This window comes from Adiantum capillus-veneris, chromosome 17, assembly GCF_014529385.1.
Source record: "Adiantum capillus-veneris isolate H3 chromosome 17, ASM1452938v2, whole genome shotgun sequence".
In the NCBI taxonomy this organism is placed as follows: domain Eukaryota; kingdom Viridiplantae; phylum Streptophyta; class Polypodiopsida; order Polypodiales; family Pteridaceae; genus Adiantum; species Adiantum capillus-veneris.
Window position 1 is genome coordinate 8,455,223 of NC_140947.1, and position 12,208 is coordinate 8,467,430.

The 12,208-nt window shown below is 44.1% G+C and overlaps 1 protein-coding gene across 4 annotated transcripts in view; it reads right to left on the reverse strand.

Moving 5' to 3' along the window:
* LOC147436769 (nucleosome assembly protein 1;4-like) overlaps nucleotides 1-11,384 on the reverse strand; it is a 71,467-nt gene extending 60,083 nt beyond the window's left edge. For 2 of the 4 annotated variants that reach the window (XM_086486195.1, XM_086486193.1), the window contains exons 1-3: nucleotides 11,238-11,384; nucleotides 10,647-10,690; nucleotides 9,393-9,488 (exon numbers count right to left, since the gene is read on the reverse strand). In XM_086486195.1, coding sequence (XP_086342321.1) covers nucleotides 9,393-9,488; nucleotides 10,647-10,690; nucleotides 11,238-11,298 — 201 coding nt within the window. In that variant the 5' untranslated portion in view covers nucleotides 11,299-11,384. The remainder of the gene's footprint in view (nucleotides 1-9,392; nucleotides 9,489-10,646; nucleotides 10,691-11,237) is intronic. The other 2 variants (XM_086486196.1, XM_086486194.1) reach the window with 1 other exon arrangement.
* Between the last annotated feature and the right edge of the window lie 824 nt (nucleotides 11,385-12,208).

A 12,208-nucleotide genomic window follows, 5' to 3' on the forward strand; every position in this document is an offset into this window, starting at 1 on the left:
CACATTCTTACTCCCAGCCGTGTGAAGGATCTGGAAGTGGAACATAGACAAAAAGTTTGCCCATCTCATCTGCTTTTCAGATAGTTTCCTTTGCGTAAGAAAATACCACAAACTCTGGTGATCAGTCTTGATCACAAAATCCGCTCCTAGAAGATAGTGCTTCCAGTTGGATAAGGCGTGAATCACAGCCGTGAGTTCCTTTTCGTAGATTGATGCATGCAACTCTGCATCCTTAAGCCGTCGGCTTTCGTAAGCCACTGCATGGCCTTCTTGGTTTAACACAGCTCCGATGCAATTGCCAGAAGCATCGCAGTGAACCTCAAATGGTTTCCTTAAGTCAGGCACTATCAAAATAGGTCCATGGCTTAGCAAGTACTTGAGCCGATCAAAAGCTCCTTGTTGTCTCGATCCCCATCTGAAAGGAATCTTCTTCTTTGTCAAATCATGAAGTGGTCCTACTATATGAGCAAATCCTCGGACAAACCTTCGATAATATGAACATAATCCCAGGAAGCTACGTACATCATGTACCGTAGTGGGAATAGGCCAATCTTCTACCACTCGGATCTTGGCAGGATCCATACTCACTTGATTGTGAGAGACTATATGGCCGAGATAGTGTATCTCTGAGAGAAAGAACTCGCTCTTCCTTGCATTCACATGCAACTCATGCTTTCGCAATTCTTGAAACACTAAGTCCAAGTGCTTCCGATGTTCCTCTTCTGACTTAGAGAAGATGAGTATGTCGTCAAAGAATACTCCCGTAAAAGCTCGATACGGGCTGAAAATGCGGTCCATCATGCGATTGAACGTCGTAGGAGCATTGGTCAAGCCGAAAGGCATTACCAAAAATTCATATAGTCTAACGGTTGTGCGGAAAGCAATCTTATGGACATCCTCAGGGGCGATCCGTATCTGATGATACCCACTCTTTAAGTCTATGCAACTAAATACACTTGCACCCTGCAACTTATCAAGTATATCATCAATCCGAGGGATCGAAAAGCGATTTTTGAATGTGATCTTGTTTAAAGACCTATAGTCTATGCACATTCGAAACGTGTCATCTTTCTTCTGCACCAGTAGAACTGGAGAGCAGTAGGGTGAAGCACTTGGCCATACTAACCCTTTCTCTAGAAGCTCGTTGACTTGCTTCAAAATTTCTTGTTGCTGAGCAAGACTTACCCGATAAGGGGGTTGATTGGGAGGCGAGCTACCCGGTATGAGATCTGTGCGGTTATCTTCCGAGCGTACCGGAGGGAGTTCATCAGGGAGTGTTTCCGTGAAACAATCTTTGTACTTTTCAATAAATTGAAGACGCTCAATTTCCAGACTAGAGAGAGAGTCCCTACTAGTTTTATCTTGTGCAAAAATCAAGTAAGCAGAAACACACTTCTTCATTTCTTTCTTAATGGAGATATGGCTTACAATTGGGAACTGCCAATCTCCCGCATCAGCATGAATCTTTATTTTCTTACCCCCATGATCAAAAGTGAGGGTCTTTTCCACATAATCGGGAATAGGTGTCATGTGGAAGTGCCATGGTATACCCAAGATGATATCACATCCCTCGATGGGTGCCATCAAAAATGATTCGCGGTCCTTGTACTCGCCGATCCGAAGATTGAGTTGTCCTTGCACGGGAGTTGCATTGGTTGTCAACCCCTCGAATGCCGATCCGGATGTGAGGGTCTTTTCCACATAATCGAGAATAGGTGTCATGTGGAAGTGCCATGGCATACCCAAGATGATATCACATCCCTCGATGGGTGCCATCAAAAATGATTCGCGGTCCTTGTACTCGCCGATCCGAAGATTGAGTTGTCCTTGCACGGGAGTTGCATTGGTTGTCAACCCCTCGAATGCCGATCCGGATGTAACCGGTGTGCCAAGCTGAGCCGGTGTGAGGCACAAACGTTCTGCAGTATCCAGGGAGATGAAGTTATCCGTGGATCCTGGATCATAAAGAATCAGTACTCGCTGGTTGTTCAAAGACCCCCAACCCTTCAGAAGTTGACGCTTCTCTTTCTCCATTTCTGTGTTTCCTTGAACATCTGGGATTGAGTTCGAGCTTGGCGGTGCGGGTTCCTTCCTTGCTTTCTCTTGCCTCGTAGAGGCTTGTTCTTGTCGTTGCTGCTTAAGCGGGCAATCCGGTTTCATATGTCCTTTCTCGCCACAGTAGAAGCATCTTCCTTCCTCTCTAAAAGTTTGAAGTTGAGTAGGAGAAAGATACTTAGTTCGCTTGCCAGTGCCCTCTGGCTTCTTAGAATGATCATCGTCCCTAGATGGAGGACGTTTTCTTCCTTGGCCCCCTTGGTCATCGTAGACCCCTCTTTGTCTTGCACGGTAAGTGCTATGCTCCATCTTTCTCGGCGTCCCACTTGAGTGCAAATCATCGGCAGTGATTGCTGACTCCATCATCCTCTGAAGAGTATCATGCGCATACACCTTCATACTCTTTCGAAGCTGCGGGTTGGAGACCCGCTTCGAACTTTCGTTTCTTTTCCTCGTCGGCAATTTTCATGAAGAGAGTGACCTTCAGAAGAACCGACCAATACTTGTCCACATAGGTCGTTACTCTTTCATGTTCCTTCTGGGCAAGCCAGTCCCATTCCTTCCGTATGTCCTGCTCGAAGTCAGGTGGCAGAAATTGTTCATAAAATTCAGATTTGAAGCTCTCCCAAGTTCTGGCCTGTGAACCTTCCAAAATCTTGGCTAACCACCAATTACTTGCCGTTTCCTTGAGGTGCATCCCCACATGGCGTAATTTGGATCTTTCTGTGAAGTGCCCATTGGTAAAGACGACTTCAAACTGTCTGAAGAAGGACAGTGCTTTGGAGATGTCTCTCCGTCCGTTGTAGGTTTCGAACTTGATGTCCTTGTCGCCCAATTTGAAGACTCTCATGCGATGTTGAGACTTGCGACCATGCTTCTTGAATCGAGGCTTATCTTTAGGTTGATGTAGGGTAGTGGCAGTAGTAGCGGCTTCCTTCTTCTGTCGAGATGATCGAGAAGTAGAAGTATAGTCAGGAGAGTAAGATGGAGATGAGATAGAGATGTCCTTGCTCTCGTCTAGCTTTTCCTGGCCTTTCCTTGAAGTAGGCCGTTCATTCCGATCCGAAGATCCTTCGTGCACTTCGGCACGTTCTTCTCTTGCCTCTTGTGGTCTCACGCCAACAGTGTTGTCTGGATGCTTGGCTGCATCAGTTCCATTCGTTTTCTTCATTCCGCCCAAGAGCTTTTGGACGTCTAGCAACAGTAAGATTTGTTGCAAACCGCAAGCTGAGCTTGCACTTGTTGAAGCTCCTCTTCAACGCTTCTCCCTTGGCCCGACATGGTTCTTCCCGTTCTTCCCGGAATCGTCCTTCTTTGCAGAGAAAGAGAGGAGTCCGAGCTCTGATACCACTGTTACAAAACGGGAGCGTACACGAGCACTTAGAAAATCTGAAAATTATAATACTTTGCAAACATGAGAGAAGGGAGAAGATCGACACAGTATTGGGGACCAGAAGATGGGCTGGTCCCCCCCCCCCCCCCCCCCCCGTTAAGAGTATTCTTTTATTCAGGGAGAATTCTTATACAAGCACGAGAACCCGAGGAAACCCCTCCGTTCTGTAATCTTAGATCCGTAGGTCGTGCTTTCCCGTAAAGGGCTTGGACACAAGACCGTTCCTTCCCGTAAGGGACTTAGGCGCGAGGCCGTACTTTCCCATAAGGGACTCTCCCGTAAGACGGGAGGTTCCTACAAAACAAACCACACAAAGCAGCAATTCTCAATGCGTATCAACACTGTATACTTGTCGCTCCTTACTCGGAAAAGCGACCTCCGTACTCAGTCGTCACATGAACACTTGCAGTTTCCGTCGCCAATCTCTACTCCAGAATCCCAGCGCTAGTGCTTTCTGCTGCTTCCAGCATGTTTAGAAACTGAACGCTGGCTGTCCTTTTATAGGCCCTGGCACCCAGCGGGAATAGGGGCCTAAAAAGCAGAGCCTGGCGCTCCTAGAGAGAGGAGAGAGAAAGATCGCAAATTCAGACCCCCCCCCCCTGCGTAGCTTTTTAGCGCTGTCTTTTTTTGAGGGACTTGCTTTATTTTATTAATAAAGGCCTGGTCACTTAAAAGTGACCGGCCACTTTAATAAAATAAAGTGTGAACCTGTTCAAACTTTAAAAACTCACTTAGTTAATGAAAACAATGCTACACGAACACATTCCAGGCATCCCCGGGTGCAGGACACGACACAGATGCAATGCAGACACAGTCTCCTCGCGGGAAAACATCTGTCCTCCCGCGACTGTTCCTGCTTTTCGTAAAAAGCTTCATTGAACCCATCTTTATTCTTGTGCTTGTGTTCTTACGTGTATTTTCTTGCTCAGTTCGGATTTCCTCCTTAGCCTACGGGATGCCCCCTTACTCATGCACCCGTCACCTATCATGTGACGCATCAGGAACACTCGTAACCCGGCCCTTTCCACCGAACTTACGGAAACTCCTTCGCGATGTTTACCGTCACCCATCAAATGACACATCAGAGTTTGTCCGTTCTTGATGGCAGTTCCTGTAGCTACAATCTTTTAACAGTTCTTAGTGCACACAATAAAATATCCTAAAAAAGAGATAAATCATTAAAAATAAGAAAATAGTCCAATTAGCAACATTTGTACTATAAGACGGTGGCAAAATGTGTAGCTACCATTTTGTCTTTGGAAAGTTAGTGACTCAAAGCAATGGCAGAGTGCGAAGCTACCACTATGTCATTGGGACAGGGTTCACACGTAGGCAATACATGTGTTGACGAGGTGTTGAATACAATAGGGTTGACAATGAGCATGTATGTGTCGTACATGTGTCGACAAGTGTTAAATACATCAGTGTTGACCGTGAGCATGTACGACATAGATGCAAACGAGGACGTTTGAGATTTCAAGAGGGGGATATGTCACCAACGTGTGACTACTATCTATCCTTTTTGTTGATTTCTTTCTTATTATTTATTTACTCACTTTTTGGAAACACCCCTCGGGAAATCTAACTGCCTTGCATTACATAGCTAGTGTGGAACTATCCAGAGGGAGTCCAGGCCTGAGGGCAAGAGAGCACTAAGGTTGGACAAGGACTATGGTTAGCCAAAGTGAGGTCATTGACTAGCCAAAGTAGAATCCTTTGCTACAGAGGCTACATTTCAGTTATGGGTGTGGCTGCAGTGTACAAAGGGGGTCAAATGACCTAGAAAGATACAATGGCAACATCTCCTAAAATTTAGGGAACTGCTATTTTGGGACCTGAAAATGTGTTTGCGTCATTACCTCCGGAATGACAAGGGGAACATTTTTTTACTTTGCCGTGAAGTCAATTGGGCAGCCGGTTGGGAGAATTTTAGGCAGCAACCCCAAAACGGGAAAATGCTTGTAAATGCGCCAGGTGGCACATTCTGGTGCACTTTCCTCATGCAACAAGAAGTGGCGCTGATTTTTAAGCTGGGAGAGGCTCATTTTCAGATTTTGGTCACAGGTTAAGAGCTATGGAGTGCTTGCTTTCCCTCCTATGTACAGTGCGGTGCCAGGAGTGATGCCCTGCACGCTACGCACTGCCCTCTCTCTCCTCTGTGGCAGTATGTTATGCCCCACTAGTGGGCTTTTCAATTGACCAATGTACAGTTGTGTGGGTTCATGCGCGATTGCCGAGGCAAGAGCCTCTTGCACAGGTACTGGATTAGCTAGCAGCTAATCCCCCCGCAAGTACAAGTGAATTCGGAGAGGTTTCACGCCAGAAATCTCGTCCGAAGGGCAAGTAGCCCTACAGGTGCGGGAGCTTGAGGACTTGCTACGGATGCGACCGGCACGCGAAACGGAGCCCGAAACAGTAAATTACAGCCTGCTGTGTATTTTTGCAGGTTTAGGGTCTTGGCGCTAAACGGTCCCTAATACCCCCAGGAGGTTCGGGGACGCGAGGGGACCGCTGTACAGGTGATCTGGCACATTTTCGGGGCTGAAAACAGAGAATTCAGCGTGCTGCAGATTCTCGCCAGGTTTTGCAAAGTGCCAGTATGCATCGGGAAAGTCAGTCAATGCGTGGGAATACTGACTGTGAAGGGTCCTAGTACAGTTATGCTGCCGAAATCGGGCCGGAACAGTTGAAATTTAGCCAAGTTTGTGCGGGGCAGCTTGTAGGGAACCACAGCGTTTATTCCCTCTTTTGAACAATAAAGAAATACCGAAAGGGGCGCCTAAGTTAGGGGCCCAATCTGGTGTCGGTCTACTCATACAAGTGCAATCTAGCAGCCTGTATCCCTTTCCCCTTTGTTGTGTCTTGAAAGTACAGGTAAAGTGGGCGACAAATTAAATGGGTGAAAGCAAATAAGGTTTAAGTCTAAAGTCTACCGCCCTTTTTGAAAGTACAGGCCGGTTTCACCAACTCTAGTGAAAGAAGCACCAGAAGAAGTTTGTCTAACTTATGGAACCTAGCAGAGTGGCCTAAGCTTAAAAGAAACTAACTTAATAAGTTGTCCCAACTTATGGTACCACGGTTGAGGGGCCCAAAACCCTTAAAAATCAAGCTAGGACCAAAAATTACGTAGCGTGTGCTGACGTGGCAGACTTTACAATAGGATTTACAAAACCATACTAATGTGGCAGCTGCGTGACAGTCCCTAGGGCGCTAGCTTTTGGACGTCAGAAACTTTTGGGACTGGACCTTTTCATTGTAACTGCTTTTGAGTTTGGCCAAGGGCCTTCAAAAGTGTGCCAGGACCTTCTCCTCTCGCGAATTAGCTTGGGAGCACTGCGCAGAGAGAGGATCCTCGGACATTGTACTTGTTGAAGCATAATAATAAAGAAATTCTGAGAACGGGCACCAGTCTTTGGGACCAATACTTTTAAGCACGCTCTCTCAATTTTGTTTAGTTTCTTCAATTTCTCTTACAGTTGCATTAAATCTTTGGCTTGGGGTGTCCAAAACTATTACATGCTTTGCCTCTACCAGCCTCTATCTCACTACCCGTTTGTAAACAAGGATAGGTTGCCCCCCCCCCCCCCCTCTCTCTCTCTCTCCCCCCCCCCACCCACGCCATTTTTTAGGGTTTCGCCACTTTTTTTTTGCTCCTTTTAGGGTTTCGTCATTATTTGAGCAGCAACAATGTGAAGGTAACACCAGTTCAAAGTGTGGAGGCTATCATCCTGGCCAAACCCATCAGCTGTGATCATTGTGAGGAAACCAACACTAGAGAACCCCACTATAGCCACTCCCATGGGAGAAACAATAAGAGAAGTAAAAAGTAAAAAGAAAAACCCATGAACGCGCACACCACAAACACCCACACACTCTCTACACGCGCCAAAAAGTGGGGCTTGTACCCTTTTGCATAACGTTAATTTCGACTATTGGTCAATATACAAGAAATATGGGAAGATATAAGAGGGACAATCAAAGGATACATCAATGGATAAGTACAATCAATCATCAAAATGTTATAAAATACCATTCGTTGTTTAAAGCCTACCCAAATCTGTCAGAGGCTCTGTCCACCTCTAGCGGTGTAGTAAAACTGTGTAGTCAAAACACTAATGTCAAAAATGATCTCAAGTATGTGTTATAAAGAACCATCTTGTAGCAACTCATAAGCTCCATGGGACTAAGGACCCTAGATCCCTCTTGGCCGGAGCCGTGTGAGATAGTGACGAGCCCATCTCTCAAATGACTCAATGAGTGATAGGAGATATCCATAGGCCTACAGCATAAAATGAGCTGGCAGCCACATGGATAATGCAATGTCTGGTGGTGATACAAAGCCCACCAAATAGTCAAACTCCTATGAGACTCCATATCTTATTGTCTCATGGTTGTGCGTGAGAGAACTTGACCTCCAAGGAGTCAGCACACTGCTAAACTCGGCACTCCAAAGGCACCTCAAGTTGAACTTCGACTGCCAATCCAAATGCTCTAGATTGGCTCTTGGATCTCACTCTCAATCCATCTGCTCTGCTCAAGCTCAAGCTCCTAGTCTGGCAACATCTCTCATCAGGCGTCCTATTCGAAGGCTACTCTACATCCTCAACAGGCTGTCTCACTACCCATCTAGAAACAAGGAAAAGTTGACCATGACCCTGCCTTCCTCGTTGCCTCTCTGTGTCACTCTACTAACCACTCTGAAAAGACGACTCTGAAAGACGGTTGATGACTCTAACCCCTCTGCTCTCTGCCATGCTTGTCTGCAATAGTTGTTGATGAGCAAAGTCCAGACTATGTTTGGTCTGTTGTGGCTGAGAGGAGCCGGCTCTACTACGCCCACATTAATGCTGCTAGGAAAATGCTTCATGTGACCTATCATATGACATCTCAAGCACCAGTTTGGTTTATTCATGACCACAATCCTTTGTGAATGTAAAATAACCTTCCACTCATACGTAATAGACTCTGGAAACTCAATGGAAGGACGGACGACCACCTTCATAGATGGTAGCAATGTCTTGAGCTGCACTGAATACATAAAAGGACTACCAAAAATAGGTCCCATCAAACTAGAATGTGTCAGCAAATCTAGAAAAGGAATCTTTACTCCAAATCTCCGAACCTGACATCTGCCCTTTAAAGCAGTAATATCAAAATACAAATCACAAGGCACAAGACACATCAATCTGTAGACCAAGAGAGGAGAGTGGCCGATCATGGCTAACGCAAGCTCCTCTAATTCGAGAATAGCACTAAAGGTACCTCACCGAAAGAGGATGATCACCAACTAGCAGTCAACACATTAGTCAACTAATCCCTTCATATTTTGTGCCTCACCTCACTGAGAAAGCACCTAACCCTAGGACCCAATCTTCATCCATATTGAAGGAAGGGGCCATTGATCTGAAGAGTTCTCCTCTGCTTTTAACCTCATAGCTCTTCACAGTGTGCTGACAAGATTTCTCTCCAAAGATCTGCAAATTGAGAAATCCTAAATCCAAATCCCACACCCTTCACATGCCAGACCTTAATCTTTAACCCAATCCCTTTAGGTGAAATGAGTGAATCGTGCATGCACATGCGCGTGTGCGTGTGTGCACCAATGTAAGAGAACTCTTGAAGACAATTGAGTTAAAACATGTTTTGTTATCTGCTGCTCAACCTACTGAAAATCTTTTTGAGTTGGCTTTCATTTCGTTTTTGGGTGTGTCTCATTTACAGCACATCCAAAGGTGAATGTCATGAAAAAGATGTGTCCTATAGGACGAGTACGGCCTCTAAAGGACACTATTAAAGCTTTCTGTCTTTTCTTTTCTTTTTGTGCGTGCGTGTGTGTGTGTGTGTGTGTGTGTGTGTGTGTGTGTGTGTGTGTGAGAGAGAGAGAGAGAGAGAGAGAGAGCACGAAAATGTCTGCACCAAAAATTGGCCTGTTAAAAAAGCATACCTGAATTTCCTGCAGAGCAATTACTCGCTTCTTTATCTTTGGCGGAAGTGATTCAATGTAACCTGAGGACACTCCTGTCAAGGAGTGCAACTTATCCTGTACAGCACAAGAAGACAGCAAACCTGAGTCAATAATACCACCACAATAAAACCTAGATAGTTGGTTAGCTTGCTAGGACAAAAAGATAGCATGCAACCATGCACCAAAATGCCCTGATGTTAAATCACACAGAGAAAGTGAACATAAGACTTTCAGTGCCCTCATTCCAAGCTATGCAGTTCTGATGTATTTGATCGTCTTACACCATATATATTATCAAGGGGAAGTCATACAGAGCCTCACTAATATAAAAATCTGAAAAGCAAAATTACAATCAATCTCCAAGCCTGAATTCTGATAGAAAATAAGGCCTTGTACAAGCAAAACCACAACATTTTCTCAATATCTGGTAAATTTTTAGCCCTGCAGATTGACTGCACGATGCTAAGAAGTTCTCAGCCATTTCTCTCATATTCTCTCACTACAAGGAACCATCATCCGTACTAAGTAGTACACATCAAAGCAAGGAAAGAAGTAAGCTTTGTGGAAGCGTAAATTCTAGATCTTGTCACCATTTTAATTCCGTTGCACCTAACATTGGTATCAGAGCTTTGTGATTTTGCACTAATCAACTAATCTTTGAATATTTCTTTCTCTCTAGTAGCGTTTCGCCCAAGGCCACTTCTCTCACTCACGGAACTGCAAGACTTGCCACTTTGGCCTCTAAACGATGTTGATAAAACATTCTTCTTTCTTCTTTCTTCTTTTCCTTGCACCACACTCCCCACCCCCAACTAAAGATTGTGCCCATGCACTAATAATTCACAAACTTCTCCCTACCCGGATCTTAAAGTTCTGCCATCACTACTTCCATAAAACTTCGTGCTACTTAAAGGCTCGTGAGCATGAAGAAAACACAAGAAACGTAATGCAAGAAACATGAAAACTAATTCCATATCACACTCACGTGCATTGAATAAAGCTTGCATGAAGTTGTGTGCTTCCATCCCAATGATACCTTTCAAAAAAATAATTGAAGAGTATACCATGTTGACTTGTCTTAAGTCGACATAAGTGATGCTAAATCCAAATTGCCAAATTAAGATATAGTCAACACGCAGCAAAATGTGCAAAGTCCTATCTTCGTAGAAGGCAATGCATAAGGAAAGCAAACAAAACAACAGGATTTTAAAGGAATAAACAAAATAGAATCACCTTTAAAGCACTTGCTAGACCAGCTCGATCTGCTCCACTAAGACCTGCAAATTGATTGTGAAAGAATTATAAAGTGAATATCTAATGTTGTAATTTGACAACCACTGCTACGCACCCCAAAGCACTCCAAAACAACATATGAGATGATGAACGAGGAATAGAATCCTCGTTCATCCTTACGAACCTGATTTCCCCAAAACTCAACGTCATTCATCCTTACGCGTAAATGCAATTACTTAAGTCTTGGAGCATAATGCAATTACTTCAAGCCTCAAAAAACGTTGTGATGCGCTTTCTCCAAAGTCGCAATAAGATGTCTGGTGCTTGGTGATAGTTCATGAAATCGGCAACACTCACCAGAGCACGAACAACCAGAATTTGGGGCACATCTTCCTATAATCCATTCGTTTAGACCAATTACTTCTAATGTTCATTTTGACAACTTAACAGTATCTTTGCCAGTCTCCAAGAACTTTTGCATCTCGCGGATGCATGACCAATACCCTTAAGCGCTCTCTCTCTCTCTCTCTCTCTCTCTCTCTCTCTCTCTCTCTCTCTCTATTTGTGCGTGGAAGAGTGGATGTGGAGTACCTGGAAGAGAGGCGCCAAGGTCGGTCATGGAGTACGCAGGAGGCTGCTCATCCTTGCTCATCTCTTCCAGAGCGGGACGAAAGCTGCAACACGTTTCGAGTTGATTCAGGGTTTAGGTCGGGTTCAATCCCACAAGAACATTTCCTATATAGGAGTGATGGAAAATGGTATTAATAGATTTCCACCACTGAACATTTTTTTTCCAAAAATTTACAAATAGTTTTGGAAAATTATAACTAAGTTATTGAAAAAAAAAAATCCAGCTTCTTTGGGCAATTGTGGTGTGTAGGGAGTGAGCCCACCCAGACATTCCATGTAGTGAATATAAGGAGTTGCTAGCATGAGAGCTAGGGAGACTCATCTTGGCATATTCTTGTGCACACCACACAATTTTAACTAAATTATGAAAATCTGCACATTTTTTGGACAATTTTTACTAAGTCATAACAAATTTGTAGTTTTTCCAAAGTGAAAATTTTTATTTCATAGGTAAAAAGCAAAAACTAGCAGGTGCGTTATAGTTGTTTACACAATTTCTATAATAGCATTGGTATTGTGAGTTCGCTCCACTTTAATATAGCAATTTGGTGGTGACACTGAGCAGTTAGGAGTAGGAGTTCCTAATTTTGCATCGTTTCTTTGTGTAGTCATGGATATTTCACACGGAAAAATCTAAGCTCCCTCAATTTGCTCCCTTGCCCACCTTGTGCATAGATTTTACATGTATATGCTTTGTCATATTTTTCAAAAATGCTCAAGCCATTTATTCAACTTTTGAGATCTCCACATGCATGATCAGTGGAACGTTCGCAAGATGTCTAGGCAACCTCCTATAAGCAAATTTGCTTTAAAATCCCCAATTTCTTTTTACAAAAAGCAATGTTCTAATTTGTATATTATAGTAGCTTATTTATCCATCTATTGCATTCTAAAGATGCAATGGCAAAATTGAACATTGTCTTGGTGTCAAT